General features: G+C 47.3%; 2 protein-coding genes across 7 annotated transcripts in view; one reads left to right on the top strand and one right to left on the bottom strand.

The window, feature by feature from the left end:
- SIK2 (salt inducible kinase 2) overlaps nt 1-6,754 on the top strand; it is a 129,517-nt gene extending 122,763 nt beyond the window's left edge. The window contains exon 15 of one of the 3 annotated variants that reach the window (XM_065944289.1): nt 448-6,754. In XM_065944289.1, the coding sequence (XP_065800361.1) occupies nt 448-1,030 (583 nt within the window). In that variant the 3' untranslated portion in view covers nt 1,031-6,754. Of the gene's footprint in view, nt 1-343 lie in introns of all 3 variants that reach the window. The other 2 variants (XM_065944290.1, XM_065944291.1) reach the window with 2 other exon arrangements.
- PPP2R1B (protein phosphatase 2 scaffold subunit Abeta) overlaps nt 3,722-26,155 on the bottom strand; it is a 35,952-nt gene continuing 13,518 nt past the window's right edge. The window contains exons 11-17 of one of the 4 annotated variants that reach the window (XM_065944294.1): nt 23,057-23,117; nt 18,922-19,076; nt 18,426-18,568; nt 17,947-18,038; nt 13,622-13,743; nt 4,673-4,753; nt 3,722-3,814 (exon numbers count right to left, since the gene is read on the bottom strand). In XM_065944294.1, the coding sequence (XP_065800366.1) occupies nt 3,722-3,814; nt 4,673-4,753; nt 13,622-13,743; nt 17,947-18,038; nt 18,426-18,568; nt 18,922-19,076; nt 23,057-23,117 (747 nt within the window). Of the gene's footprint in view, nt 3,815-4,672; nt 4,774-13,621; nt 13,744-15,252; nt 17,551-17,946; nt 18,039-18,425; nt 18,569-18,921; nt 19,077-19,329; nt 19,998-23,056; nt 23,118-26,155 lie in introns of those variants that run through there. The other 3 variants (XM_065944295.1, XM_065944292.1, XM_065944293.1) reach the window with 3 other exon arrangements.

Genomic DNA, 26,155 nt, shown 5'->3' with positions numbered 1-26,155 from the left:
CTTCTCCAGGGGATCTTCCCAACCCAGGGATCAAACCCAGGTCTCCCAGATTGCAGGCGGATTCTTGACTAGCTGAGCAAGGTAGATGTCCCCTAATCCGTGGTCCTCCAGAGGCCCACCCCCGCCTCAGAAGCCCATGAGAAGGAGTGAGCCCCTTGCTTCAAAGGGAGGAAAAACCCAAGGGTCTTAGAGAAAAGGAATTCACTGTGTTCGTTTGAGCACTGAGGGATCAGCCAGAATTGAGGGACAAAAAATAAGATTGGGTTTAAGAAACCAAATATGACTGGTTCCTACCCCCGTTTTTTTTTTGTTTGTTTTTTGTTTTTTTCCTGCCTTGGGAAAGAGAGAAGTGGGAGGACGGACGCTAATGACTGATACTGGATTTACATTAGAATTGCCGTCACTGAAGAAGACCTAAACTTCTTTCTTTTGGTATTGCCAACTTAGACTCCAGCAGAAGCGGCTCTTCCTCCAGAAACAGTCCCAGCTGCAGGCATATTTTAATCAGATGCAGATAGCAGAGAGCTCGTACCCACAGCCCCTTCCCCACCAGGAGACGCCGCCGCCCTCCCAGCCGCCGCCGCCTTTCAACCTGACCCAGCCCCTGAGCCCCGTCCTGGAGCCGGCTTCCGAGCACTTGCCGTTCAGCCCCTTCCTCAGCCCGTACCCCGAGATGCGGCTGCAGCCGCTGCCCTCCTCGCCGGGGGCCCGCGGGGCCCCGCCGCCCCTGCCGCCGCCGCCGCTGCAGCAGCAGTCGCGGGGCGCCCCGGCCCCCTTACAGTTCTATCAGACTTGTGAGCTGCCGGGCACGTCCTCCCGGGAGCCCGAGCACCCCGCTCCCGGTCAGTACCCCGCGGATGGAACCCCGCAGAGTAGCATGGACGGGCCGGACTGTCCCAGGAGCTCAGGACTGCAGGAGGCCCCCTCTGGCTACGACCCTCTGGCGCTCTCCGAGTTCCCCGGACTCTTTGATTGTGAAATGCTGGAAGCCGTGGACCCACAGCACAGCGGCTACGTCCTCGTAAATTAACCTCAGCTTCACAGGAAGTGAGGCGGTTTGGGTGAAAAGAGTGTTGTCTTTCTATTTTTATTCCAGCCTTTTAAATTTAAAAGCTCGTTTTCCCGCCCTCACCCTGATGGGGAAGAAGTCAAGTCACCCAACTGGAATCGGAGGGCTGGCCAGCCAGGTGTCGCCTCCTGCTGGCTCTGTCCCACCGTGGTTTTCTGTGGCAAGTGCTGGAACGCGGTCGTCGGCCGCAGCTCATGCCCTTAGGTCAAGTGGAGGGAGCTCTCAGCGGAGGCACCAACAAAAGTTTTATAAGAAAAAGACATCCAGACCTAGGTTTTACACAGAACTATATCAGTTCATCAAGGGAAACCTCAGTGAAAGCAGGAAAAAGAATATGTGCCGTTATATGCAGGCAAAAAAAGGCAATATATTTTTCACTGAAACCAAGCAACAGCATGTTCCTCAAAGGCAAATCAAGAATACATATTGAAACTGATGCACAGGAAATAAAGTTGTACTTTGTCGCTGAATCGTTAAGTTCTGAGCTGCTGATGCACGGTGTCCCCGAGATCACTCAGAACGGTGGAGCGTGAGCTCTGTTTCAGGGTCCACTGAGTCACAGCGGGTACTGACTCCTGAGACCGGCGGTCACCTCCATCTGAGCATGGGTGACACCTCCTCAGGAGGGCCTGGCTTCCAGAGTGTCAGGGTATCCCCAGAGCTCCCAAAGATGTCACCTGTGGAACCAAGAGACATGCGGCAGTGGAGACCAGGGGCAGGAAAGTCAAGAAGCGGTCAAGAGCAGCGGCCCAGCCGGGGAAGACGGGCTCTTCCCGCACGGTCTTCCGTGGAGGCTTCCGGTTTGGGGCAGTTGGTCTGTCGAGGACCTCGTGTCTCTTTTAAAAATGTAATAACTACTTTGACTTTACACTAGATGTTGCTAGTCGTTTATTGAGCTTTGTATATTTGGACAGTTTCATATAGGGCTTAGAAATTTTAAGGACAAGGAAAAATGAACTTTTATCTCCCATGTGAAGTGGTAGTGCTGTGCCTTTCCCCTCCCCCAGATCACGCTTGAACAATTTCTTTTCTGTAGAAACCAACCAGTTTTCCATTTATGTCAACGCTAAATCCAAAGTCACTTCAGAATTTGTTTTCCACCATGTGGGAATCACATCCTTAATTTCCTTATAGTTTTGATGTGTAATGAAATGTTCAAGTATTACAGCAATATTCAGAAGACCACAGATGTGTTAACCATTTGAACAGATTCATCTGCCAAACATGATATATTACTCATACAACTGAACCCTTACAATTCAGTCTTCAGAGTATGTGAAAAAAGATGCCACAGCTAGTTGACTGTGTAACCTAGAAATAATGAGTAATCTGTCATTGGGACAGTAAGATCCAAGTGATACAAATTCAGTATTATTTACAAAGACTCTCGTCTCTGTCCCTTAGAATGGCTTGTCCTGTGAGCAGATGAACGCGTAAGCACAAAGCATCTCCCTTAAAGCACAGAGAAGAGAGATACTACACTGATGCTGCATCTAGAAAACACCCTTAAGGTGCCTTTCCTCTGTAGTGTGTGTCCAGGCAGGTGAGGAGAAGCGTGCAGGGTCTGCGGGTTCCGTGCCGGCTCCTCTGGGCGCCGGGACACTCCGCAGGCACTCTGCTCGGGGCTGGACTCGGTGTGAGCACGGGAGGGCGGTGTGGAGGACTTGTTTTTGTTTTTGGATAAGACGCAGCAGAAACCCAAGAAGGAAGAAGTAGGTTCCTTCTACGAATTGTTTATTCCTCCTCATGCTTAAGATGGATGATTTTGTGAAATAGGCAACATCGTTTAAGAGATCCTTTCGTTAAGATCTCTAATCTGTTCTAAGTTTTTGCAAAATAAGCCAGTTGTAAAACAAGCTTGATTTGTTTAGACTGAAGGGTGTTTTCCCAAAATGTTCTACAGAAGCGCTATAATATTTATGAAATTAAAATGCCTTCCAGATTGAAGACGGGGGCCACTCATTTCAGAGTCCCCAGGATGGCAGTTACAGACCAGGCCATGAGCCACTGAGCCCAGGAAAGCTGGGCGCTCCAGCAGGACCACTGGGCTGACGGACGGGGCAGCAGAGGCTGTGGGAGTGTCACGGCCCCAGGGGTGGGCCCTCCGGAGCACCCAGCAGTGCCCGGTCTGTTCAGACTGCAGACCGCGGGCGAGCCGCATGACCTGTCCTGCTGGACTGTGTTGTAAGCTCCTGTTTGCTTTTCTCATTTATTTCAAGCAGAAATCAATAAATTCCATAACGATCTGTATTCTCTTAAATATAAACTGGTGAGAGGAGACTGGTTCTGTTGTTCAGTCAGGCATTTGCCCAGCCCCATCTGACCATCTCCTTTGCTCTGTCCACTAACTAGTGACCTGTGTGAGTCTCCAAGCGGTTTTCTCTTCACAAATACTAAAGTAACACTAAGAAGGCTTAGTACTACTCTTTTTATAAGAGAAGTACTCTGAAGCGACGCTTTTGCGGTCTGTCTCACACCAGTGTTGTGTACACTACTGTATTAACCTTTAGCATCACCCTGTTGTAAACCGGGTTCCTCGGAAGACACTTTGGTGAGACGAACGTGAGGTAAAAACTTCATTCAGCAAAAAGTGCAATATGTGTGGTACTTTCTTTATTTTTCGTTTATGCTTTCTTTTTTAAATCCGGGATATTAGTCTATGCTTTGGGGAAAAAGCACTAGTTCTGCAATTTCCAACTGGGGAAGTGTGTCTCTAGTATTTGCGTGCAGCTGATATGCTGGTCCCTGTAAGACAAACAGAGCACGTTAGCACAGCAGGCGGGGGTGGAGGGTCCCCCCGAAACAGCGACACGGATGCCCCCCACCCTCGCTGCCGCCTTGGGAACAGAGGCGGCAGAAGGAGGTTCTCCACAGCAGCCATCCTCCAGTCTCCACATGAGGAGCCCTTCAAGGAGGACGAGGAGACAGAGCGGAAGGACTCCTCCCTCCCTGCATCAGACTTGGCCTCCAAGGACAGAGACCGTCAGCGTCCCTTTCTCCCTGAGTGTTGGAGCTGTGACCTGAGTCAGTCTGGTGGGGCTGGCGGGAGCCTCTGAGGGACAGAGGCCCTGACGGGGAGGGAGGGGGCCGCCTTGCGGGAGTGTCGCCCTCTCGTGGCGGCACTGGCTGTTTCCTGTCCGCCTGAAAGGGTGGTTCTTAGAGAAATTCTGCCTAACTGCTAGAGGTGGGAAGAGGGTGTGTTCACAGCTGAAGCGTGACTGCCTGGCCAACCAGATACAAAAGGAAGGTAAAAAGCAGCCGCCTTCGCTCTGGTCGGTCATGGGTCCACGTGTGTCGTGGTCGAGAGAAGGCCCTACTCAGGTGCGGGCAGTTCATGCGTGTGGACATGAGGAAGTGAATGCTTTCCCCGGCAGGGTCCTCCCAGCTGCTGTCAAGCTCCAGGTTAATACTGGGTTCTGTGTTGGGGTCAGAATTTTCTAGCCACAATTACATTAAAACCCCTATGAGGAGTCACACTTCAGTTGGCTTAAGGGAAATCTCACTCCCGCTAATTTTTCACATTTGTTCTCCTTTGGGACAATACGTGGGGTCTTTTGACAACACTGGTCCCGAGAGCAGTGGCAAAGTCTGTTCGGGGCTGACTTTGACTGCGCCTGGACCCCTAAACCGGGCTGTCGCTACTGCCTCCTCGGAAGCCACTCGAGCCACTCGGCCTCTTTGTGCCTAGACATCAAAGGTAAAAACTGGAGAACAGGTAGTAAGTTGGAGTCACTGTACAGGCAGGGATCTTTGATCACTTTATTGCTTCTGGAAATTTTTCTAGAACTTGTCTTCAGAGTGATGTGTGGAAGACAAGAACAGTATCATCTGCCTCTTTTTCTAAACTGGGACCAAAAGAATTTAACAAATCCACGTATCCCTTCTGACAGGTTTGGTAGTGCAGTGCTCCCTGGCCTGTGGTCTCAGGGAGGAGGCTGATGATGGAGCATTGTCTGTCAGCCCGCGGCCTCTGGAAGGCATGAGGGGACCCAGGTCGGCCTTCCCCAGTGCCCCCCGGACCCTGGACCCTGAGTCCCTGGCCTCACAGTGCCCCTCCCATCTTTGTTTCACTCCTTCTCCCCCTGAAGGTAGCCTGGCTGATTCCAGAAGACTCACAGCCACCCTAGTTACACCACCGTCTTGCCCACATCTCATGTGCAGATTTCAGCACACTGGGCAGAGTCGTGCACCTGCTGCTGCAGAGACTGAGGACGCAGCAGCACTGCCCGCAGTCAGGGTAGGTTTGCTGGTTCCTGCCAGGCTCAGCTCATCTGTCCCAAAGGAGCGGTAGCTTCTCTTTGTACATCGATTTACCCAGCACTCCCCCGAGTGATCTCTGCTGATTCCTCACAGCAGCACTATGAAACTAGTTGAGCAGTTAGTCCTCATTTTTTACGGCTGAGGAAACCAAAGCTCTGTGAAGACGACGTCCAAGCCCCAGAGCTCAGGAGAAGAGGAGCTGAGGGAGGCTCTTGGGACGCTCTTCCCTCCTCAGTAGCAGTTGAGGCATCTCACGAGTAAACAGCTATATAAGCAAAGCCCCCATGTTGGTTAGCACTGGGTGAACATGACATTGTCCCTGAAACCTTATTCCCAATCGACTGCTGCCTGGCTTTGGTGGAAGAGCTGCCCTCCAGGTAACAGTCCTGCATGAGTGAGGCCCGGGAAGACGGAGCCCACAGAAGCCGTCTTTCAGTGTCCAGTGAACCGCAGATGCTCAGGCTCATGTCAGATGCCTTGTTTCTCTATCTCCCACAATAAAATAATTTCCTGCAGAAGTTGGTAATAGGACACCCTTTCTTGATGCCAAGGGGTCTAATTGCACAACTTTAGCCACCATTGCAGATGAACAGACTCAACCCCAAGAAAGGATCCTGGTTAGAAAAGAATCAGGAGCTCAGTACAGTCCTGAGGAGGGGGGGGTGGAGTATATTTACAGTGAAGGCCCATAGAGTTAAAAAAATAACATACTTTGAATACTTTTGTCTTCAGAGGCAAAGTGGGTGGGTAGGGAGGAGCTTTAAAAATAGAAGTAAAAAATAACATCCTGGAAAAATGTGACCCCAGATTGGAATAATGTTACATGAGCAAATACAGATAACTGGGCCTTGCTAGGGGCTGTGCGATGCTTCTCTGTTCAAGATTTGTTCAGTCAAGGAAATTCACGTGGTGATACCATCCCACTATTGATGGCGAAAGAAATCTGCCTCCACCAAAATCTCTGAAGGCAAAAGAACCACAGAGAAAGGAGATTTGCTTCTCTTTGGGGGCTGCAATTTAGGAAACAAAAGTGATAGAGATATTTGCACTTTGTAGAAAGGGCAAGATTATTTGCTTATTTCTGAAGGGAGGAGGGTGGTCTTTGCTGGATGTTTGGTTTGTGAAAGAGTTACTTTTGATAAAAATTAATCTAACTGTAGTTATTTTTTCTGTGTGCTTTCTTTTTTTAATTACTAAGAAAAAATGGTGAGTTCAATAGCTTTGGTATTTTGAGTGCAAATCATAATAGCTCCAATGTGAAAAAATCAAAATGTAACCTGTCACTCAATGTTAGAAAATTGCTTAAAATACAGTTTAATAAATGATCTTTGTATCAAACATAATTTAAATGGGGTAATTTTCTGCAAGGAAAATGTACTGTTTCTACCTTTCCAACCCTCTTGAATTAAAATAAAAACAACTTGTTTTCTAAGAGCCCAGGTGATCTGAATGGCAGGCGGGTGAAGCAGGGCCATTCCCTCATCAGGCCTTGGGTGGAATTTTGAAAAGTATGGACGGTGGCTGTGTTCCCTGAGCTCTGGCGCTCTTTGCAGGCTGCAGAGAAGGACAGTGGATAATATGTTCTCATTGACGTCAGCAGGGTAAATAATACCTTGCTCTGAAATCACCCGAGCACGCGGTAGTGCTGGAGAACACTGACCGGAGCACAGCTAGCCGCGGTCTGCACACGGCCGGGTTGGGGTGCGTGGGGGGCAATATTGCCGCCGGCACTCACTCGTGGGCTCAGAGGGAGCCAGGCGGGGGTCTCTGTGGCGGGAGGGGGAGCTCGGGCTCCGCCCGCCCCAGGACGAGCAAGCTGCAGGGCCAGGGGACACTGGCACTTATTCAGGATGGCAGAGCACACACACTGTGGTCCCCCTCCCCATGGGACCAGACACACACACACACACACACACACACACACACACACACACACACACACACACACACACACACACACACACTCTCTCTCTCTCTCTCTCTCTCTCTCTCTCTCTCTCACTCACTCACTCACTCACACATTCATTCGGGACTCGTTTCAGTGCTGGACCCCAAGTGAAAGGGCAGTGTTAAAGCCCACTTTCTGGGGATTTCCCTGGCGGTTCAGTGCTTAAGACTCCATGAAGGGGGCACAGGGTTTATCCCTGGTCAGGAAACTAAGATCCCACTTGTGTGAGGTGTGGCCACATTAAAGGGAAGAAAAAAAAAAATCCTACTTTCCGGCAGCAAATTTAAGATTTGGTTTCCCTCGGACCATTCCGTTGACCCTTGCTACAGCACTGAGACCTCCACACTGAGGGTCACCTGCCGGCTGGTGGCCGGGGGAGGCCTGGAGGAGACGCCGCCGCCCTGCTGTCCCAGCACCACCTACAGGCACTCAGTCCTGTTTGGCTACCCAAGAACTCAGTAACACTGTTTCAACTGCCTTTTTTTTTTCTTTCTTTTTTTGAAAGGAAAGCACTCAATTTCAGCAACAATGTTTTGCAAACTTTACCCTTTCCCACCAAATTTCTGCATCATCTTGATTTTGTGTTGCCAAAAACAACCCCAGTGTCCAGGGTACAGGCAAAAATAACAGCCCTGCCAGCAGAGACTGGCCAGAACTCTAGCACGCGGTCAAGCTCTTGACCTTCACGAGCAGAATATCGGTTCTGTGGCCTTCGTGAGCCAGAAACTCAGTGCAAGGGGCAAGGGCGTCCTGAGCTCCAGACGCGGGACCTCTGGGGTCTAGAGATTGTCAACAGTGCTCCCAACCAAAGCAATGCAGCGTCTGCAGTGCTCCTCACCAGAGTCACTTCCATCACGGCCAGTCAGGGTCCCACCCAGGGTTCTGTTGACCATCTGTTCTTTTCTACTCCACTAGTTCTTAAACTGAGGTTTCACAGATGCCTCTGACATGCTGATAAAAGGCTCTGGATCCTCTTCTGAGCAACGAGCAAACATACATATACACAACTTGAGACAGACAATTTCAGGAGAGGAGTTGCTTCCTGGACCTGCTGAGGCCCGTTTGTGGGGCTGGAGGGGTTTCTAACCCCCAACTTGAAGCACTAGCATCTCTGTCTGCAACCCCTCACACTCCTCAGTTACCCTCCTGGTAGTGGGTCAGTGGTAAATAATCTGCCTGCAATGCAGGAGACCTGGGTTCAATCCCTGGGTCAGGAAGATCCCCTGGAGAAGGAAATGGCAACCCACTCCAGTATTCTTGCCTAGAGAATCCCATGGACAGAGGAGCCTGGCGGGATGTAGTCCATGGGGTCACAAAAGAGTCGGACAGGACTGAAGCGACTCAGCAGCAGCAGGGATCACACTTCTGAGTGTTCCCACCCCTCCCTGGGTGGATCCCATAAGCAAGAGCACCCCCTGCTCTGCCCGCAGCCCCAGGGCACCAGGGGAGGAAGTTCTGGGCTCTGTGCACCAAGTTCTGGGTACCACACCACTACCAGACACGTGTCACTTGCACGGGCGACAGCCACTCTGGCCTTTTCATTTGGTCAGTGATACGTCACAGAAATGACAGTACACATCAAACTAACACAACAGTGCAAATCAACGGGCACATCTGGCACATAGCATTCAGTTGTGTCTGACTCTGTGACCCCATGGACTGTACCCCTCCAGGCTCCTCTGTCCATGGGATTCTCTGGGCAAGAATTTGGGGTTGGTTGCCATTCCCTTCTCCAGAGGAGCTCCCAAAAGCCAGGGATTGAACCTGGGTCTCCTGCATTGCAGGTAGATTCTTTACCGTTTGAGCTACAGGGAAGTCCTCTACACTCCCAGTAAGAATCTTTTAAAAAATGAAATGACAGGGTGGAGCAGCTCTGGAGGGATGGAATATTGTTCACGGCTCAGCCTTTGGAGGGTCCCTTGGGAGAAAGATGTGGGTCTTGACTGAAGTGAAGGGGATGTCAGCTCAGACATCACCGGCAGACAGCCGAGGCCTTGCCCTCAAGCCAGGTCAGCAGAGCGCGAGGTTGGTGCATGCCTCCAGCCGCTCAGCTGACAAGCCTTCCCGCCCCAGGTGTGCCAGTCCGCCCGCCCAGCGGAGTTCTTCTGGACTGACAGTTGCAAATACCCTGAGGGAGCACTGAAAGCTCCCTTTGTATAAATTTCCAGGGGACTTTCCTAGGTGTGCTGACTCAGAGCTGGTCTGAAGCCCAGGAGAAGCCGGTGCCGGGGCTGAGCCGCTGAATGAGGAACACGGGTGCAGAAGAGGGCGCTGCCTGGGAGGAGCAGATGACCCCCACCCCTTGCAGCCGCGGCCCCGCGAGCTGGTGGTGCAGAGAGCTCAGGGAATCTGGACCCCAAAAAAGAGGTGGCAGGGATCCGGCCTCTCTGAGGGAGATGCTGTCGGCCTCCCTGTCGGGCAGGCTCTGGAAGCTTCTGACTCAGTCTTTCTCTCAGGTTCCAGTCCAGGGCCTGCTAGAACTGCCCCCCCGGACACCAGAGAAGCCCCGATGTTCAGCAGGTCCCTGCACCAGCCAAGACAGGGCCCAAGGTCAGGCAAGCAGCTGGAGGAGGCTCTGGGGATGAAAGGGCTGGGCAAGGAGGCCCAGCCAGGAGCAAGTGTGGGAGAACAGCGTCTAGCCTCCCCGCCCACCCCCTGGAGCAGTCGTTTTGGCCCCTAAGGCCCTCCAGTTGGGTGAAACCTATCCATTCTCTGCCAGGGACAGCTTGAGAGGCAGCAAAGTTCCTCTGGCTGAGTCCTTGGCCACTGGAACTACTCCCAGCCCTGCCGCTAACCTGGGCAAATCACTGCAAAGGCTCGTTATCCAGTGGTGACTCAGGAACACAGACTAGCTCACTTAACCACCGCTTTACTGTGAGGTTCAGGTGCAGCCTGGCCTAGCCCTGCCCTCCATCAAGAAAGCACTCAGAAGACCCCCAGACCCCTTCAATGGCTTGTCACTTCTACCTCTCTTCTTTCCATTTAACTCCTGATCATCCCAGCACTCAACATAGAAAACAGTTGTTTGGTGCCGATGAAGTCTTGTCACAGATTTAAGGTGGCTGCCCTATTCCGAGCACCTGCTCCAGGTTCAGACCCAAGAACAGGGCTTCCTGGTGGCTCAGGGGTGAAGAATCTGCCTGCCAACGCAGGAGACGTGGGATTGATCCCTGGTCTGGGAAGATCCCACGTGCCGCGGAGCAACTAAGCCCGGCCTCAAAACCGGCTGAGCCTGTGCTCTAGAGCCCGGGAGCCATGACCGCTGAGCCCACGGGCCCCAGAAGCCGTGCTTCTCAAGAGCAGCCACGGCAGTTGCAGGCCTGCGCACTGCAACAAAAAGTAGCCTCCACTCATCACAACTGGAGGAAAGCTCATGCAGCAATGAAGATACAGCACAGCCAAAAATAACTAAACAAATGAAAAGGAAAAAATACAAAGAACCAAGAACTTTGCCTAGGATTTCTTCTTTCAGTGATGAATTCTAGGCATGGGTACCACAGATAAAAGAACAGCTGTGAGAATCCATGTCCCACCTAGAATGCTTTTCTCATCCATCTCCAATTTTTAATACTGAGCTCCTGAATACAGAAGGGCTGGAGGGCCCGGAGTCTTTCTCTGCAGAGACAGCTGGTTGGTCCCCACCCCCCGGAGAGAAGGTGTGGAGAGGTGGCAGGGCCTGAGGACACTGCTCCACTGACCGAGGCAGTGGTCCGCTGCCCCCCTCCCCTGGGCCCTGATCTCCAGATTGGATGCGGCCTCCTGTCGTCATTCTGGGCTCAAGAGAACTAACCTCCTACCCCAAGGTTGGCTCTTTCTTGAGGAGCTCCTCCCCTTTAGACGCCCACAGCCGAGCTCCTCAGAACTGCCCTGGAGACCCTCAGGCAGCACCCAGGCCCCCCCAACTGCTCTCAGGAGAAAAAAGAACAGAACAAGCTGCCCCTGTCCTCCAGGAAGCAGGCTCCAAAAGGAGCCAAGATTCCCGAGGGGCAGGAGGGCCCCACCTCAGGCTGGCGAGAACTGTTGGTTTAAAACACAGAGAGGAGACAGGTGCCAGAAGGCTGAGGTCAGAGATCCTAGTGGCCCAAATGAATGACACGCTGAGCTTGGGGGAAATAAGGAGAACTGGAATAACCAGAAGGAAAAACAAGGGTAGAAGGAAGAACGGGTGCAGAGGGGCATGTCAGTGGAGACGGGGTGGCCAGGCTCTGGCCAGCGTCTGCATGGCACAGGCTGTTGAGTCAGAGAGGATGGCAGCAGGTTCAGGGGAGCCGTGCCTGCGACCTCTCCTGATGATGCTTCACTTGATCTGAGTCTCTGAACCTGGGCTCGGCATGGAGCCCGACCGTCCCTCACAGCTGCTCCTTCCTGCAATAACAAGACTGACATCACTGTTGTCAGGGAAATGGTGTTTTGATTAAAATCATGTGACAGCTACTTCGCGATTCAATAAACAAATCCTCTGTTAACCCCCGCCTGACAGGCCCGTCGGCAGCTCTGTCAGCAGAGAACAGCCCCCAGGGGCCAGCCTGGGAGGCCCCGAGCAGGCACCCGTCAGTGCAGGAACTGGCTCGCATCCCGCAGGGCCATCCTGTCTCGGGTCAAGAGGCAGGCCGAGCCCCGGGTTGTTGAACGGTTCCCGCAGGGCCCAGAGGTCAGTACACACTGGAGGCAGTTCCCAGGGCTCTCAGTAGCCAGGGTTCACCCCGACCCCGCTGGGGCAGATGGGCCAATCTGCTACGCGCCACCGACAGTCAGTGAGGGGTTAAGAACAATTTCTGGTTTGCAACTGGATGACTTCCTGGATCACTCACTTGGCTGCTGGCCCCTGACACACTCTGCCTGGCAACAGCCAATTCCCTTTCCATCTCACCCCGAGTCCTTTCCTCAAGTGAAACACACTCAGGGAAGGCTCCCTCAGTCGGGACAGGGGTTTACCAGGCTGACTGATTTGTAGTCTCAGAAGCCGAGCACAGCTGGGCCTCCAGTGCTGGAAAAGACTCCCCGGGAGACAGGACAGGGCTGGGGGGAGGTTCTCGACTGCCTGGGAAACAGAGTCCCCGGCACCCACCACACAGGGCCGCTGCGAGGACAAAGCGGGGTTTTGCCAGGAGCCTGACCAAAAGCTGTCTACACAGTGACCAAGTGTCGGGGTTCAGGACGTGGCAGCGAATGCTGCTTCCCCAGCTTGCAGCCATCAGGGGCCGCCTCCAGACCCGGCAAGTCTGCCACAGAGGGGTCGCCTCAACTAGTCCGCATGCACATCACAGGCAAACCATGTATTTAATGGCACAGTCAGTGCACCCTGAATGTGTAGGAAAATATAACTCCTTCTTCCCAAGGAAGTCTGTGGCTTACACTTAAAAATGTGAAACTGTTGTTCAGACGTGGTATCTTCCCTGAGGCCAAGTTCAGTGAAACAGAGGCAAGGACCAAAGGCTGCTGAGGCTGAGGGCGCCGTCGCCCCAGCCCTTCCTCCGGGGCTGGGGCAGCCACTGCAGGGAGAGCTGAGCTGCTGGCCCTGGAGAGGGGTCACACGGCAGGAAGGGGAGAACGCTCTGAGACGAGAGACTGCAGCTCAGGGCCTGGACCAGAGTAAAAGATTCTCATGGCCCCAGTTCACAAAACATGAAGGAAAGGGCATAAAGACTTGTAAGACAAACGTTTAGATGTTAGAACTGTCACCCAGCAAACGCGTTGGAGTGGTACAAAAATACCATTATCTTCCAAATAAACTAAACGCAGCCTGACATCAGCACACGGTGGCCAGACTCTCTGTGCTGCTTTTCCCAAGCAGTCTGTACGTCATGCGTCACCCTCCGAACAAACAGCCCCAGGGCACTGGCTGGCACCAACTTCGCTGAACTTGAACTTGGCACACCTCCTTCAGAGTGGTGTCAAGGCGGTGGGGGGGGAGGGTGGCTAGTAAAACATTCGGACTATTACCCAGTAAAAGGGACAGAAATGGATTTTTCCTTGAATGGAAGTGACTACCTGAGATGAATTGTAAAGAACAGTCTCTTCTGGGAGGTATGTAGAAACAGCCTGTTTCAATAAACAACTCTTTACCAAACCACCTCTTTCCTCTGCATGCGGGGGTGGGGGGCGCGGTGGCAGGGTGCTGACAAGCCCACCCCTCCCCTCAGAAGGCATTCCCGGAATGAAGGACAAGAAACATATATAATATATATAAAGACAGACTCCCCTGGTCCCCCGAACTCTGCCGTCCTCTCAGGGAGAGAGCTCAAAGCTCTGGCTTCGTTGCCTCTGGCAGCAGCCCCAGGCCCTCCACCCACACCTCAGCCCAGGCGACGCAGGACCCGGGCCAGCGGCGTGAGGGCACTTACCTTCCCCGTGACCTCTCCAGGCCCTCTGGGTCTCGGGAAGTGGTTCTTGTCAGCCCCAAGGGCGCTGGGCTCTTCACTGTCCTTCACAGGAAAATCTAGCTTCCTCAGTCTTTGGGCCACCGCTAGAGACACAGACAGCAAACGGTAACGGACCCCGCCAGGCCGCCTCCCCGGCAGCTCCCCTGCGCCTCCTTGCCAGGGCCCTCAGGCACGCCAGCCCTGCAATGGGGAGGCACACAGGCCTCTGGGCACAGAGCTGGTCCGCCCCTGCACCCGACTGAAGGTGCCTTTTCCTCAAGGGCCGTGGGAAGTGTCACTCCACTGGGCCTAGGGTGCCAGCCGGGTGATCCCCCACCTCTGGGTCACTGACAGCCTACAGAACCCCAGCCAGACAGGAGAGACTTGGCTCCTTGCAAAACTGATGACATCAATTTAAGACAACAACTCTGAAGAAAGAAATGACTTGGCTTTTCTACCCAATGAGTAATTAAAATCTCTTCATCCTCCAGAAAGATTTCCATCTCAACTGAACATTATGTAATTTCCTGGAAAAAGGAGGCTCGTGGAGGCAAACAGGGAATAGCGGGACTATTCTAGGTACAAAAAAGGACTAGAGACATGTGAGTGAACAGGAAAGAAGAGCATGGAGCTGGATGGAAAACAGGAGTATGAGAGAATACAAGAGAAGCAATTACATAACATCAGACCACAATCTCTTCATTGTTAAACTAGAAAGAACCAGGTGACAGCTCCTTCTCCCTCTGGTCTGTATCCAGGCAGTGCTCAGAAAGGAGGCTTTAAGACAAGAAGGCCAGGAAGGAAAAACAAGCGTCAGAGGAATTTAAGTGAAAGGCGAGACAAGCACCCAGCTTGCCCGGCCACTCTGCCCTGCCATCCCCGGGGCAACGGGACCAGTGTGATGTCCTCAGGGAAGAACCAGATTTTTAACTCCATGACAACACAGCGATTAATAACACTGCCAACAAGCCAGCATTACCACAGCCCAACCACTGGGTCAGGAATGCCATGTCTGATTCTCCTGGAGGTCCATGCAGTATCTTGGACGCTTGGAGAAGACTGCTCAAAGGTCAGGCTGCTGTCTCTGTTCAGTCAGGACGAGCGGTCCAGAAAAGACCCCCAGGGCCTAGAATCACAGGGGCGAAGCTGCGGTATTTGTGACCTGAGGGCTCCAACATGACTGGAAACTGTCACGCTGGAAACCACACAGTAACCTGTTTGTTTATGAAACCAAATGCACGTCAGGTTCGTATCTTCATGATAGCATAGACAGAGAAACAAGATCTTGTCTCTTAAACCTGTGAAAGTTAAACCCCGCAACACTAAGGTGAATTCTACTCCTGATAAGACTTTTATTGGCATAACACTGTATACATGTCTCTGCTTCACTTTCCTCATCAATCAAACAACTGCTGTAAACTGCCTAGGATGGGTATCTATGGCGGTGCTTATTCCAGGCACTGTATAATCCAAATACAACTGCTGCCTAAGATGGGGACTGGAGAAGGGCCACATAAAAGCAGTGAAATTCTTTTACTGTGTCAACAGGAGAATGAGAATAGTCGGGTACCTTGGATGACTTGTTCCACACACACAACACACCAGAAGACAGGTTTTAGAAATTCATTGAACACATTTTTATTGAGCGCCTACTATGTACACCAGACACTGACCCAGATGCTGGTGGTACAGATACAGCAGAAGACAAAACAAAAACCCCAGCCCTTACAGAGCTCCTGGAGCTTACATTCCTGTGAAATTAAGGCAAGAAAACTATTACATGGAGAAAAGTATGAGCCAAAGAACAGTTCCTCTGAAGAGTAACAAAATGGATCCCTATTGTTGAAGTCAGAATAAACAATGAAGTCCCTACAGGGTGACCCAAAACCACAGGGCCCTGCTGAGAAAGGGCTCACAGTCTCCCCTTCACCACATCTGAGGGTGGAGGTCAATGCACAGTGCTCCCCAGGAGGGCCACAAAACAAGTAAAGACTCTGTCCCGAAACCAGAGGACAGCAATGGTTGTGTAAATTCGTTTCAATTAAGGCAATAGTCTCTCAAATATGAAATTCAATGATGAGCATAACTGCAAGGTAATAAAAAAACAAAAAGAACCATGAAACAAAAATTGTTTACAGCATAATAATTAATGATTTCTTCAGGGAAAGAAAAGATTTTTGCCTAAGAAAATATTTAGTCCTTCGCCCTGAAGTAAAAAAATAGAAAATTACTATAAACTAGTTTGGCAGTTTTAAGTGCACTCAGATAATTTTGATTTTAAATGTTCTGCTTTTCTAAGGTAAGACAAACTTTAAAGTATTTGGTCAAACTTGGTTTTCTGGAATGGTTTAATGTACAAAGCTCCTAGAAGTCTTTGTGCCTTCACAAAACAGAACAGGGCTCACTGGCTTTAAGAGACTATAAATGAAAGAAACTATTTGAAAACCAAAATGGAAACAAGCAGACTACAGCAAGACTCAGACTCAGCAAGATGCACCGAGAGAAAAATAAGCTATAATAAAACCTCATTAATTAAAAAGTCATTAGGGCAAGACAAGTTTGATTATGTGAAAAATCTTCATAAATTTAAAAGAAAAAATATTTAAATCCTCCATTAAATATGTGTGTATATCTATCAGGTACAAAGAGCAAATTTAATGTATCTAAATAAAGGTGTGGCCGGATAAAGATCCTCACAGAAGCTATTTTAATATAATTGATGAGAGTGATTAGAAACTAGGCATATCAAGTGGGAAAAGGGTGCTTTTTAAAGAGCGTTTAAGTAGTTCAGAAACATCAGGCTTCCTTACGTACAATTAATTTGCTTCAGCAAACCCTTCAGCTTTAAGTCATTATCAATTCCAGGAGGAATTAATGAGGTTTTACTGTAAAAGTAGGATAACATTTCAAATGATAAGATTCCAGCATCACCCATACCAAAAAAATAATGAACCTTCAGTTTGGAAAGCTAATATAGCAAGAACCAAAGGTCCACACAGCTGGAAGCAGAACCAGGTAAGGAGCAGGAAATCCTCAATGTTGTACCACTGGTTCCTTTACTCATTAGAAATGCAACTGCAATCTACAATCAAACAGTAGAACCACTGCTTATTAAGAGGCACTAAATTTTAAGCATCTCAGCAGGGAGAAAGAGGAGTATTCTTGAACGCAGTCACAGTGAGAAGCTGCAGAAATGGAGTTAGGTTTCAACACAACACATTAGGAGCAAGATGCATCTGCACTTCAGGTTTCTGAATGACATGATTACAGCCACAATCGAGCAAATAAAAACCAAAACAACCAACACATGAACCCTGAGCGCCCACATTCCCCTTCCGTGGGAGACACTGACATGGACCATCATTATCCAGGAGAATATGGTTTTCACTACAGTTAAATCTCAGTGTGTCTCCCACGTGGAGTGCTCACAAAATAAGTTATTCTAAACCATGTACATTTAACTTGGGAATGGAGACGCACAGATACATGTAAACATCAAAAAAATCACTCTGTTCCACGCCTGGGTCCAAAACCTGTCCAGGCTGGGTGGAATATTAAAGAGGCTGGGACCTGATTAAACAATGACGATACAGGAGCCCAGACGGTGCTAAATAAATCATTAGGAGACAGTCAAGAAATGACTGTGCCAAGTATCAGAAATTGGTCAAAAACAATAACAGTTTAAATTATTCCAACAAGGAAGACAAGTGAAAAACAATGCCATTTCATCTTTAGAAAGAATCAAGTCACTGAAATTTGACTTCTTGTAAGGTGCTGCCATTTGCTCGGATGAGGTCTTGAAGGTTTTCCATTTTTCCTCTCCACCCAGTTCAAGAACACATTGACTAGAAATCTGTGATAAGAATTTAGTAAAGTCTTTCCCCTCATTCCTCGTTATGCCAGTGCAAGCACTAGAAAATTCCAAACAAAATCAAGTTAGTGGTACAGAAAGTACATGAACTATGTATGCGAACATTCAGCACAGCAACAATGATCCCAAAGCCTGAGATTAAGAGCTTCTCACAGTGGTCAGTTTCTTTACCGTCAGGCTAATCCAAAGTTAAAACTTTAAAAACTGATTAAAATCCAAACAACACACTATCCTTACCAGTAAGAATCATATCCCCACCCCGCCCTTAGATATGGAATTGAGAAAATGGCCTGCCTGGTGTCGCCTCTACTCAAAGAGGAGACAGTGTTTCAGGAGCTCACCCTCTCCCGTGGCCAGGTGCTCATCACCTGGCCCACTTAACACCACTCACATCCTGTGAGCCCAAGCCAAAGCTGGAAGGCAGAAACAGACATACCACTTATGGCTTCCTGTGCAAAATACTTGACATCCATATCTTCGTCTTGGCCTAGCTTCTGTAGTACCGGCTTAACTTCCTCCTGCAAAGCACTAAAATCCAACAGGATCATTTGTGAAGGGCAGCCTTCTGAGCCAGAGAAATGCGTTATGGCATGTAATATATATTATACTCTATGGTAATTTTTACAGTTTAAAATTTTAAAAACATTAAAACACCTATAATATTAACTTGACAAGTACTAAATAATTTCTCTAAGTCTCTGCAGAATTAGCTTTGGACAACGATCTGCACATGTACAGAGCTTAAATATAAAAGACTAGACACCCTCAAAATTGGTTGTTGAATTACTATTATTTTCTTCAACCTAACCCACATCTTAGGTGACATGAAAATCACTGAATTTAATTATAGCTATTTCTGCCAAATGGGGTGAAAATTTAAATCTACATTTTAAAAAAGAATATTAAAAATCTTACTCGGTATCTAGAATTGGTCCAATTTTCTGTAGAGATTTGGCCACATTGAAACGGACATTTGCTACTTGATCTCCTGCCATTTTCAATACAATAGGCAGCATCTGCTTAGTGGTTATTTCCTGACCACAGGCTTCAGACAGTGCCTTGAAAAAGAAATAAGACAGCACATTAAAAAACACTTTTAAAAAAAAAAGTATCCCCAAATCTAAAGAGACAAGAAAGTAACTGGCCACCAGCAAAATGTTTCTAGTGTGAGCATGTGATGAAAGATACAAGGTAGAATAGAATCACAGAATTAGACCAGAATTCAAACTGACTTGAGAGTTTGACACAAAATAAAAAATTGACAGTTTTCTTCTCATCTCCTAAATATCCAACTTAATCAATATTAAGAAATATAATCCAAACAGAAGACAACATATTCAGGATTCAGAAATACAGTCCTGAATAACTGGTTTAACACCAGAGTTTAACAAAACAGCTATGTAATACTTACATTAATGCAGAATAAAGTGGTCATTCTATGCAAGTAATTAGGATCATTCGCCATTACTAACACTTTGGGAACGATGGTATTTTGGGCCCACTCTGTACCGAACTTGTGAACTAGCTTCATGAGGTTATTGGTGGCAGCTTCCCGGATGGCGTATACTGCAGAAGAGGTGAAGAAGATATTGTCATGCTGCTCACATCACGAGCATAACCTAGTTTACTTTTACTTATGCCGTCGTCAAAGGTGGGCCAAAAATAAAACTCTGTGAACACTCCAAATTTAGTCAGACTGCAATGGCAAGCATGCTCAGCTATGACTTCTAATATGCTGATGTGGTCTGACTATAGTTTCAAAATGTCCAAGGAAAAGGGAAGGAAGGAGCTCATTACACGCATCATTAATTAGCAAATATGAGTGCCAACTATGTGCTATGTGTCACAGAAAGAATGCATAAGTTACTTGCCCCCAAAGACCACATACTCAAGCAGAAAAATGAAAAATAACGCGTTTTAAGAAATCATGGGGTGTAAGACTCATTATAATAAAGCATGCACTAGTAAAGACCCTGAGGGCTATAGGATTTTAGAGGAGAGAGAACAGAGAGGTCTGGGAAGGCTGTGTGAAACAGTGGCCTTGCACTGGGCCTTAAAAATTACGGAGGATTTGTGTAAGTGGAGAGAATAGGGGAGGAATTCCTAGAAAGGACAAAAAAATTTACCCAGGGCACAAAGGAAAAAACTGAAATCTGTGAGACACTAAGGTTGAACAGTTAGGGTGGAGCCAGACCGAGCTTCATGAAAGCTAAATTTAGACTGTAAGGAAACCAATGATGGGTTTTTAAAGCAAGGATGTGGCCCTATGACCAATGTGGTATTTTGGCAAGATCATTCCAGCAGCAGCAAGAACAGCTGAGAGAACGACAGCGAGGAGGTTATTCAGAGGCCACTGTTGTCGTCTACACAACAGCAAATAAAAGCTTCAGACTGACTTGCCTTTTTTCCCCTTAAAAATGCTTCTGTTGAGGCAACACGGCAAATGTCTTCTGTGAATATACTTGCCTCCTTTAATCTCGTAATTCCCTACAAGGTCATTTAGCAAAGACATCATAAATCTAGATAATAAAGGCCTGAGCCACAATCTTCTCAACAACTAGTTACTACATACAACACCCAACGAAGACAGGTGTGGCAACGCTTCATCTTACACGTCCTATACACTCAAAATTTGGGCTTAGATAACAAGTGAGAGTGGTCAGTACTGATTCCTTACTCTACGCCTCCCTCACGCCCAACCCTCCCGGGTGACAGCTGTGGAGCAACAGGCACCCAGGCAACAGCTCTGATCCCAGACGACTGACACATGGTTCCGAGACAGGAAGCGGCCGGTTCTTCCCAGGCCATAGAGCCTCTCAGGCGACGTCGCTGGTCAGCACAGGCCAGACACCTTAGCCAAGGGGCTAGATTGTTACCAACATGCAACCTGACCAAAGCGTGGGGGAGCAGCAGCCTGCCAGGAATATTCAGCAGCACTCTTGAAGGAACACATTCAAGTCACCTGTTTCACTCATAACAAAAACTCCCTCCCTTCACCAGCACAGTCTTTGTTTCGAGCACACCGTCCCCCACCAGCTTCTTCCCATCTGTGTCTCCTCCCCTCATTGCTTTTATATTTGCTTGAGATTCTTCTCATCCTAATGCCATTGCCATAGAGAAGGGATCTCATTGCCAGAGTAACCAGAGATGAGAGCTCGGCCTTGACCCAGACCTTAACTGCACTCAACTCCACTTGGCCAGACGCCTACTATGTTCTTGGCTCCTCTCAATTTTGCTGTGAAAAGAATGCAAACAAACCACTCCACGGTTCTGCCTCTCCTCTCTGCTTGTTTTGTCTCTCTCCCTCCCTCTTCTTCCCTCTCCCCTCAAGGTCTGGCTGATGTGCAATGTTCCTCTGAATTTCTAACACACTCTATATGCTTACTAACTTTGGTACTTTTTCCTTCCTCCTATAAAAAATAAATTGCCCTTTAAATTCCTCTCTCTGATCAACACTATCCACTCAACCATGGAAAAGAGGGTAAGTGATACCATCTTACTTTTAGTTCTCTGTACTTCTTCACAATATCCTTAGTACTTTAATAAGCAAAAAAGTTTCTAAAAATTTAAAAGATCATTGATCACATGGCAGTTATCTAAAATGCAAAAACAAAACCTTGAACAATTTCAGAGCTGACATTTCATTGGTTCAAAGAATGCTTGCAAAGGCCACTTAAGTATGCTGCTGAAAAAGACGACACAAGGGTCTCTTCTGCTCTTAAACTGGATGATAAAAGATCAGAGAAAAAAGAAAGTATTAATTAACCTGCATTGACAAGTGAATTCTATATAGAAAAGGTGTCAGGAATTCAATTCTTTGTGGAACACCACGATTTTAAAAGTTTCTCAAAATTAAGTGTAGAATACTAGCTTTCAAAGAGAGTATGGACCAATCTGCTGGGACTCACTAACATTAATATTTATCAGATATAATATGAACACTTTATTTCTAAAGAGAGAAAACTATCTTTCCTATGATTTCACCAAATCTTAGTTTCATTTAAGAAGAAAAAACATGAAGCCTTAAAGAGACAACTTCAGAGGACAAGAAAGTCTTTGCAATCTAGTTTGAAAACAATGAGATTATCTACATTTACACATCTTTATGAAATTTACATTTTTTGCACCTCTCCTCTTCACTTTCTTAACCATATGTAATCCAACTGGCAATCCACTCCAGTAGTCTTGCCTGGAAAATTCCATGGACAGAGGAGCCTAGTAGGCTACAGTCCACGGGGCTGCAAAGAGTCAGACATGACTGAGCGACTTCACTTTCACTTTCTTCAAAAAAAGTCAGTTTGGCAAAGACTGACATCTTGCAACGTATGATGCTTCATCTAGGACGTTAGCATTCCTGTCCATTGATTCAGCTTCAGTTCAGCACAGTTATTTAACACCCACCACGCCAAGTCCTGTGCTTTACACGCTCGAGGTATTCTTTTAAATCACTCACGAAAGTTGGGTTTTTTCTTTTCGTTTGTTTGTTTTGACCCTTAAAACCACCTTCCTGCAGAAACAGACACGATATCCCCACTCCTCCTAAAGAAGGGTCCCAGAGGCACCCTCAGAGATACAGTCTGCAAATAAAGTATATATAATATGTGCTGTGGAACTGAAGCAAGATACCCATCATAATCACCAAAACAGGGCACCAACACTCACAGGGCATTGTACATCCTCAGAGCCCTCATCTGCACAGGTCTCAGACCACGTGGAAGCTGCGCCCTGGACAGGAGCTGACACTGGGCCTCACTGGTACAGAGAGGCCCTCCCCAGCCCATCGCTGCCCAGCAGACAAGCACTGATATCCAGACCTGAAACCCTGTCCAAAAGGCAACTGCTAACAAGTGAACAGACAAGGTAGTTCTACATAAAACATCAACTGTGTATTTTGAAAAGCGGCAGTTTCAGCTTTTATTTTGTAACACAGTATGTGGCACTAGAGGAAAAAGATTCTGTGACTGCTGAAATGAGTTGTGCTATAAAAGCAAAGATAACAGAGCGAGCCTCTCGCCCAAACCAGAAATCGGGGCCCTCTCTATCCTAGGTGACAGGTGATGTCTTCCTTCCACGCCCGATACCCTTACTGCATACTGCATATCTGCGTCTCTATGTCACCTCAAAGCAGCCCACGAGCCGTTTCTTCCCCCAAGTCTTTCTTCTGATTCCGATCCCTGTCCAACTCAGTCTACTGTGGCTGAAGACACAAAGATGGAAAAGATGGTGGAAAGAAGACCTTTGAATAAGAAAGGATGAGTATAGGTATGAAATAGAAAGTTTAAAAATAATATAATGGCAAGAGTGAAAACAGAACAAAGAAATTGTTCAATGAAGAAAATAAAGTTTAAGATAGAAAATTGGTAGAAAATAGAAATGTCAAACTTTTAATCAGAACAAGTTAACTGGACTTTAATGAAAGACTGTCTTCATTCCTACACTGGTAAAACAAAATATGGTCAGATTAGGGTTCCTTTCTGAAAAGGAAATATACAAACAAAATGAAATATATGCAAAAACACAGGACTCCCATTAACTTATTTACTTACCATGGTCCACAAGCCAGGCCATACATAAAGAATTCAGCTTTTCATCAAAGAATTCCACACCCTATGGATAGAGAAGATTCCATTAACACACGTCTCCAAAGTTAAAAAATTAAGGTCTATTTATATTATACCAAAGTGACCTGAAAGCTAAAAAAACCACTTATTTCCAAATAAGCTGAATTGATGGACTAGCCAGAAAAAAGAATACCATGAGGTCTGATTTACAAGCTACACAACTACTTTACTGGATAGAAATCATAAAGAAAAGGTAAAGGCGGTGGCCCAGGGACTGCTAAGTGGGAGAGAAGTGAGTGGCCTGAAGCAGACGCTACACTGCAGATGTGCAGGAAGAACGCAGCATGGACAGTCTGCCAAGAGGTCTCTATGGAGTATCTCTGAAAATGAACCATCAGGAAAACACCAGTCAGAAATACTAATCTCAACATTTTCCGTTTTGGGTTAATATCTTTTTTTTTTTTGGTTAATATATATATTTTTTCCCATTTATTTTTATTAGTTGGATGCTAATTACTTTACAATATTGTAGTGGGTTTTGCCATATATTAACATGAATCAGCCATGGATTTACATGTGTTCCCCATCCTGAACCCCCCTCCCACCTCCCTCCCCATCCCATCCCTCTGGTAAATATCTTAATAAATCCTTAAGGATAAAGAACTTGACATCAAGAAAACAGACTCCTCCCCAATTACAGAGCGCACCCTGGGATCCATGGGAGAAAGCAGAGAGAGAATAAGCAGGCACAAGACTAGACCTGAGGTGGACCCATCCCAGTTCTCCCCATCAACGGTGGCCACACCAGCACAGGCAGCAGACAAGCTCCTCGAGCTGGTCTACACAGATCTAGCACCGTGCTCTTCACAGCGTGCAGAAGATGGCTGTGAACCATGCTTTCCCTGCACCTCTCTTGATGCCTACATGTTCACACTCTTTAGCTTCTTTGGGACCTAAGAAATTTCTGAGCAGTGACCATATACTTTAAATAAAGAAATGTTATACAAGTGCTTTCAAAATATAATAAAATGGCTTCATAATAATAGGTTATGAACAGGCTTTAGCACACACTTGGATTACCATGTCTGCTCTCAAAGATTTATTTTTTCATTTCAGGTCATGGGTTTCTCTGAGTCCTAATTAACTTTTATTTCCTGATTCTTGTGGTTTAGCCTTACATTTACTCACCATGGTCCATAAACCAGGCCATACATAAAGTCTTGAAGGAATTTTATAAATTGACTACCTGAAATAAAAGTCTTTATGGATTTTTTTTTTTAGGATAAAATATATAATATTAACAGATGTTGAAGCTGTATAACAGAACGCTTCTGACTGATGCATGCCACCCCTGCTAGACAAGCGTGAAGCAGCCAGAGTCACCACATGCCTGTTTCCAAGATCCTCTAGAGAGCTACCAACCTCTGCAGGCTTCTCAGGTCTGGGAGGAACGGAAGTTAAAAGAAATGGTACTGAAATTCACCCTCCCTGCTGGACAGCCACTTTAACCTTCAGCAAACCAGATAACCACTGCTGCTTTCCACTCTGAGTCATGACAGCAACACTTAAGAACAGAAGATGACACTCAGTACTTGGGAATGGCAGGACAACTCTGGGAGACAGTGGAGGACAGAGGAGCCTGGCATGCTGCAGTTTATGTGGTCACAGAGAGTCAGACACGACTCAGTAACCGAACAACAACAACAGTGGGGGACAAAACTGACAGGATGACTTTATCTGACCCCATCAGGTATCCTCTGCTTTTTGAAGGTTCACTTTAGATCACTTTACTTTTACAAAAGAGCTGTAAAAGAGTACATAGAACTGCCATATGACCCAGCAATACCACTTCTGGGCATACACACTGAGGAATCCAGATCTGAAAGAGACACGTGCACCCCAATGTTCATCGCAGCACTGTTTATAATAGCCAGGACATGGAAGCAACCTAGATGCCCATCAGCAGATGAATGGATAAGGAAGCTGTGGTACATATACACCATGGAATATTACTCAGCCGTTAAAAAGAATTCATTTGAATCAGTTCTAATGAGATGGATGAAACTGGAGCCCATTATACAGAGTGAAGTAAGTCAGAAAGATAAAGAACATTACAGTATACTAACACATATATACGGAATTTAGATAGATGGTGGCGATAACCCTATATGCAAAACAGAAAAAGAGACACAGAAATACAGAACAGACTTTTGAACTCTGGGGGAGAACGTGAGGGTGGGATGTTTTGAAAGAACAGCATATATATTATCTATGGTGAAACGGACCACCAGCCCAGGTGGGATACATGAGTCAGGTGCTCGGGCCTGGTGCACTGGGAGGACCCTGAGGAGTCGGGTGGGGAGGGAGGTGGGAGGGGGGATCGGGATGGGGAATACATGTAACTATATGGCTGATTCATGTCAATGTATGACAAAACCCACTGAAATGTTGTAAAGTGATTGGCCTCCAACTAATAAAATAATATTAAAAAAAAAAAATAAAATAAAAAAAAATAAAAAAGAAAAAAAAAAAAAAAAAAAAAAAAAAAAAAGAGTACATGTGTTCACTAACTGAAAGAAATCTAAATGGGATTTCTTTTTTAACGAAAAAAGGTGAAAAACGTGTTCAGTGTTCATTTTGCAACAAGTCAATGAACCCTGAGACAGGCAGCAGCAAGCGTGGCACAGCCAAGCTTATTCCCTGAAAACTATTTAACATCTCATCTCAGCATCAGGCCGCTACTGCCCCAAACTGTGTCTGTGAGCATCTGTGCTTCCTCTAGATCTATTTCATGTATCTGTTAGCAGGATGTGTCCTAAGGTAACTGGTTCTTTGCTCTACACCATCTTAGCTTGCAAGAGCGCTCTTAGGGACGCTCTACTTTCAGAGTGTGGGGGAAGCCTGTACACTGCTATCTCTGGCATCTATTATGAAGAATGGGACACTTCAAGTTTTATAAAACATGATCCCACAGACATCCACAAGACACATTTCATAAACTAAGTACACCAAAATAACAATACAAATTCAGCAGTCCAAGAAGAGAAAAAATAAATCTCATATGCTCTGATATGAAAGGAATAG

The sequence above is a fragment of the Muntiacus reevesi genome, chromosome 9 (assembly GCF_963930625.1).
Source record: "Muntiacus reevesi chromosome 9, mMunRee1.1, whole genome shotgun sequence".
NCBI classification, from domain to species: domain Eukaryota; kingdom Metazoa; phylum Chordata; class Mammalia; order Artiodactyla; family Cervidae; genus Muntiacus; species Muntiacus reevesi.
The sequence above is the reverse complement of the archived record's forward strand: the minus strand, read 5'-3'. Positions and strand labels throughout refer to the sequence as shown.